This window comes from Peromyscus eremicus, unplaced genomic scaffold (genome assembly GCF_949786415.1).
Source record: "Peromyscus eremicus unplaced genomic scaffold, PerEre_H2_v1 PerEre#2#unplaced_3650, whole genome shotgun sequence".
NCBI classification, from domain to species: domain Eukaryota; kingdom Metazoa; phylum Chordata; class Mammalia; order Rodentia; family Cricetidae; genus Peromyscus; species Peromyscus eremicus.
In genome coordinates this window covers 467-6,256 of record NW_026737883.1, presented here as the reverse complement: position 1 = coordinate 6,256, position 5,790 = coordinate 467, and the positions used below count along the sequence as shown (strand labels likewise).

The window sequence follows — 5,790 nt, the reverse complement described above, 5'->3', positions numbered from 1 at the left end:
GACCATCTGTGTATACATAATTACCTGTCATTTTGGCCAATTTAGTCCACACAGAACTTTAAGCATGTTGCACTAATTTGCGGGATCATGTTGACTGATACCCATAAGCATACCTAACAATCCACCCTACAACCTTGGATTTTTTTTTTTTTTTTTTTGGTTTTTGATTTTTCGAGACAGGGTTTCTCTGTGTAGTTTTGGTGCCTGCCCTGTAGACCATGCTGGCCTCGAACTCACAGAGATCCACCTGGCTCTGCCTCATAAATTCTGGGATTAAAGGCATGCCCGGCCACTGCCTGTCGGACATTTTTTTTTTAAACTGGGGTCTCACTATGTAGCCCTGGTTGGCCTTGAACTCTGCCTCCCAAGTGAGGGGATTAAAGGCCGTGCCACTATGTCCAGCTTCTTTGGGCACTTTAAAGAGGAGGATAAACTCAGGTAGGATGAAGAATATCTGATTAGAAGCCAAGCACAGCCATTCCTGAACACGTAGACACTGCACCATGAAAACAGCTAGAAGCCTGCTTCCTAATGGCTCAAATATCCCTTTAGGATACAATGGCCTCCTTCCTGCTCTCTAAGCATTTGCTGTACGATGTGGAGGAACAAAGCTGGCAAGTCCAAGTGAGAAACCATTTATAAATCTTGCGGTAAATAGCTAATATCTAGCAAGCATTCGCTCCATTCCCAGAATTTTGCACTCTACAACCACCCTGTACCGAAGGATGGTGTTTCCCGCATTTACATGTGAGAAAACAGAGTCCTAGAGGAACGGGGAAATGACTTGCCCAGTATCACCCAATTAGAGGAACTGGTAGAGGAGGGGAAACCAAGATCCATGCTAGGGTCGTTTCTGTCCTGGTCAGAAGATCTAGATTTTTCGCCAAGATAAGCTCAGCTCGTGGGACCAAACAAACAACAGATACAGGTGCCACCCACTCAGCCCTGAGACCCCGCTGGGTGCTGCCTGTGACACTGTGACGTGTGTGCCCTCTGACCTCCATCTTCAGTAGCACCCATTTGGGAACATTCTGCTACTTGGAATTTTGAAACGGTCAAGGGTCACAGATAGACCTCTCCAGAACCCAAAAACAAGCTTCGCCCCACCCCCGCCCTTGGCCAGGCGTTCAGCTTAGGTCACCTGGGAGCCTGACAGAACACAGCTTCCAGAAACACTCACTCTCACCCCAGGGAAGGGGCATCCGGAACTGCAGGTTCCCACCGTGGCCTTCCTTCGAAACCCTCCAGGAGCCCGAACTGGCCTCCCAGAGTTGTCTTGCCCCAGGGCGCTATTCCTTGGGAAAATTTTCAGCCTCACGGGCAGAAACACCAGAAATCCAGCAGGAAGGTAATTTCCAGACTGAAGACCAGCATTCCCTGAATGGCTCAGCATACAGGCAGGGCTTTTAAATTCCCCTCACAGCACTAATACCAAAGAGTCGCGCAAGAGGATTCCAGCGTCACCACTGGCACTCCACAGGCTTAAAGGTCCATCTAAAAGGACCTGATGTAGGTGGAGCATGGTGTCACAAAGCTTATCATTCCAATTCTGAGGCGGAAGCAGGAGGAACTTCAGTTAAAGTCATTCTGGACTTGATAGCCAGTCTCCATTAAAAAAAAAAAAAAAAAACAGGGAGAGAGGATTCAAACAGGATGGACATTTACATAGCCCTTAAAAATGCCAGGCAGATCTCTGTGAGTTCGAGGCCAGCCTGGTCTACAGAGCGAGATCCAGGACAGGCACCAAAAACTACACAGAGAAACCCTGTCTCGAAAAACAAAAAAAAAAAAAAAGTAAAGAAATGTAAATAATATGTGCATGATTTTATTTTAAATGAACAGGATAGTCTATTATATAACTGCCTTCAGGCTGAGGAATAACATGGCTAAAAGACAGGCGTAAGAGGAACTATTTTGTTGCCATCCATTGGCATTTAAATACATTACTCATTCTAAAAATCAGTGATGTCCATTTTTACCCTGTTATCATTCCGCCGTCTTGATACGCCAAACAGGTCTTGAAGCTGTAGATCAATGCGCTGGACGATCAACTTCCTCGAGGATTGAAATGCCGGACCTAGTTCAGCGAGATCCCGGATCCTAGGAAAGTTGTTAACTCTTTGGCATGACTTTTCAACAGCTATATACTGGCCTAAAAACAGATAGACGATATACCTCAGAGTTGGGATTTAGATCCAAGTAAGTAAGCTTGTATTTCAGCCGACAGCACAAGGCTCACAAGACTGGCTCGCATCATAAAGACAGCAACTTTAATCACAGAGCATGTTAGCTTTCCATCCTTGGAGAACGATTGCTGGTCATTTAAAAATCGGACAGAGGCTCAAGGATACACGCAAAACTATCGACACTGTATGTCAAGAGTAGAACAGGAAAGGTCTATGTTGAGACGAAGGCTGAAATCCAGGCTTACACCTCAGTGTGCTGACATAACATTCCACTCGCGAGACTTGAGCAGGGCTAGCTTACCGCTATAATCTGACGGAAGCATACAAGGCCCACAATCCAAAGCGGAAGCGAAGGCCTACAAACCAATGGCTGCTCATGGAGCGGGAAGAACGCATTTCCACACACGGACCTACAAACTACAGCCATGGCCATTGGTCGGCTTGACACTCCTGGGCGGAGCCTGGAGGGGGCGGAGCCTAGCGTGACATGGGTTCCCGCGCATCTCTCATATATAATTGGCATCCAGGGTATATCCGGCGGGACCTGAGGAAAGCGCAGCACTCCAGAGCCCCGCACTGCAGCCGCTCCGCCCGCGTCCTCGCACCTAAGCTGCACCCCGCGCCTCGCCGGCCCCGCTGCGCCGTCTACAGGATGCACGTGCGGCCCCGCAGCCCCAGCGTCGACCCCGAGCCCTGCTGGCCACCGCAGCCACAAGGACCCAGCCCTGCCAAGCGCCGCCGCCTCCACGAGCCCGCCCGCCACGAGACCCTGGCGCCGCCAGACATGGAAGCGCCCGCCGGACCCGCCAGCGACGCGCTCACCTCCGTGGTGTTCCTGGCCGCTGGCTGCGCCATGCAACTGCAGCTGGAAGACGTCGACCTGCTGCTGGAGCCCGAGCCCACCTCGGTCCTGCAAGTGTCGCTCCCAGGACACACTTTAATTCTCGTCCCCGAGGGCCTCCAGTCTTCCGCCCATCTTGAACAGCCTGAGTTCTCGTCCACCAGCCCGCAGGAGGTGTCTCTCCTGGAAATGCCCCAGGGCCACCTCATCGTCTTCCCGCAGGGATCCTTCTGTGAGTACGTCTTAGACAGCTCCTACCAAGAGGACGCCTGTGATGAAGATGCAGACTTGGGCTTCCTGTCTCCTTGGATGGATCCTCCAGCAGGTCAGGCCTCAGGGCTCCTTTCCTCCATCATTAGGATGCCCAGTCCTTGGTCTCAGGGCCGCATCCCAGAACCATATCCTCCGGTGCCCTCCTCTAATGCAGAGAGATATTCTCCCAGGTCTATCTGGGACCTGGACAGCTACCTGCTGGGACCCTTCCCTAGCTCACCACTGCAGTCTCTGCCTCCATCTCCTCCTCCAAGTCCTCAAGAGCAGCGCCCTCCACAGTCTCCACACTCTCCACGGGCCCCGTGCAAGGCCCGGAGGCGACTGTTCTGTGAGTGAACTTCCCCTCACAAATCCTTGAAGCCCTGCAAGTGAAAGGCTTCCCAAAGCCATTGTGAGTACCTTTGCACAGTCTACAAGGCTAGAAGGACACTCTTGTTTTTGAAATGGGCAGAACGCAGAATATTGGATTGGTGGTTGGCTAGAAAGTCTGGAAGAAAGATCCATCGCTGCCAGATCACACCCTGTTTGAAAATCACCTACTTTGGGGCCTTGAATTGACTGCGTTTATCTTATGAGCTTTAGCACTAATCTCTCCGACTGTGTACCCACTTTTTTGCCGTGGTCCCTTTCCTTCCGGAGGCTACTCCTCACTTGGGAGAATCTAGCAAATGGTTGCACCTCACGGATGCTGTTCTTTATGAAATAAATTTAGCAAGGAAAGCAATGATCATGTTCTTTTTTTTAATAATTAAGAAGTAGTTTATATTAGTGGGGCTTTTGTTTGTTTGGGGGCTTGTTTAGATTTGACTTTAGAAGGAGTTGGGTTTTCTTTTTCTTTTTCTTTCCACAAACACCAAATCTCTTGATACCATTTTCTGTATTTTTAATATAGTTCTCCTGTTCTGGATGTCATAATTCTAATGTTATGATAATTATTTATAAGACTATATTGTTAGAATAATTAGAAGATCCCAAATTTATGTTGTTCATTGTTACTATTGTATTGTCTTATGTTGATTTGATATCCAACAAAATTTATTAATTTCTTTAGTAATTTTATGTACCTTCTTTTGGATGGTTGATAAAAAACTCTCTAATGAAAAAATTAGGGCCCTTAACACATCTAAAACATCTTATTTTTCCTTAACATTTTCTATTGGATATTTAAGTTCAATTGAAGTGTATTTGGGAGGGACATTCCTATTGTAATGCACTTACTTAAATTTTGTCATAGAATATTATCTTTTCTGTAAATAGTTGTTAGATAGTCTTTGTCCTGTTGAAGATGTTACTTTATAATATTTCTGATCATAAAAAAATGTTGGATTTTTTGGTTTTGGCTAAGTACAAAGATTTTGTCCAAATGTTGGATTTAATAATGGAATTAAATTGTATTTTAAGAACTTGAGCATTAAAGTATCTTCATAAATGAGCTATGTTGAGCCCTGAGTCTTTGGCGTACACCCAAACACACAGTAAGAGAACAAATGAGGCCAGGATTGGGACTAAAGGACTTTTTAATAATTAGATGCTCTTTTAGAAACTCGAGCAGAGATGGTTAGAATGAGAAATGATTGAAGAGTTGCCTTAAGGTGTCAATGTTAACATTTTAATAAATGTTTGCTTTGTGCATGGTGCTCCACGCTGTCTTTTTCAGTCCATGTGATGGCTTGGCAGTGACAGGAATTACAACTGAGTAAGGTTCCCTGCATCTCTGCTACTCCAGAGGATTTCCTTGAGATTGTAATTACACTCCGGAATGGTTTTGCTTTGGGAGGTTAGAGAGTGGTTGGTTGGTTAGCTTGGGTTTTTTGAGACAGGGTCTCCTGAAACTCACCATACATGTAGATCAAACTAGCCTCAAACCCACAGGGATCCACCTCCCTCTGCCTCCCAAGTGCTGGGATTAAAGGCAAATGCCACCAAGCTTGGCTTGTTTGTATATTTTTGTTCATGTGTTTGCTGTTTGGTTTTTATTCACATCACTCCTAACTAATATTAAAATGTCCATATATAAAATGTCATATATAATACAAGCTTACTTAATTGGATCTAAATCACAACTCTGAGGTATATCGTCTATCTGTTTTTAGTCCAGTATATAGCTGTTGAAAAATCATGCCAAAGAGTTAACAACTTTCCTAGGATCCAGGATCTTGCTGAACTAGGTCCGGCATTTCAATCCTTGAGGAAGTCGATTGTCCAGCGCATTGATCTACAGCTTCTGCCTCTGCTGCAGAATGCTCTGAACTGCCTCTGCTCTTTTTCACTGGCTGGGCTTTCATTTTTTTAGATTTTCTAATGGTCCACATAACCCAGTGTGGACTACCAGCAGGGGGTCTGACCTCTGTGAGTTCATTGTTTATTTATTCTAGGTTTTAACACCAAATTTTATTATCAGCTTAATCTGTTTGCCATCCTTGATGGAATCCTTTTCTTTCATCATTTGCTCCCTCTTATGTTTCATTTTGTTGTGCTGTCTAAAAGTGT

The 5,790-nt window shown here is 45.9% G+C and overlaps 1 protein-coding gene across 1 annotated transcript; it reads left to right on the top strand.

Annotated features, from left to right (window-relative positions):
- The first annotated feature begins 2,421 nt into the window (after positions 1-2,421).
- On the top strand, positions 2,422-4,601 carry LOC131902191 (proline-rich protein 23A3-like). The gene has a single exon (XM_059253232.1). The coding sequence runs from the start codon at positions 2,674-2,676 to the stop codon at positions 3,634-3,636; it is 963 nt and encodes a 320-aa protein (XP_059109215.1). The 5' UTR covers positions 2,422-2,673; the 3' UTR covers positions 3,637-4,601.
- The last annotated feature ends 1,189 nt before the right edge of the window (positions 4,602-5,790 follow it).

Bases quoted from the DNA above. Each gene is read 5' to 3' on its own strand.
- LOC131902191 (XM_059253232.1), top strand. From the start codon at position 2,674: ATGGGTTCCCGCGCATCTCTCATATATAATTGGCATCCAGGGTATATC.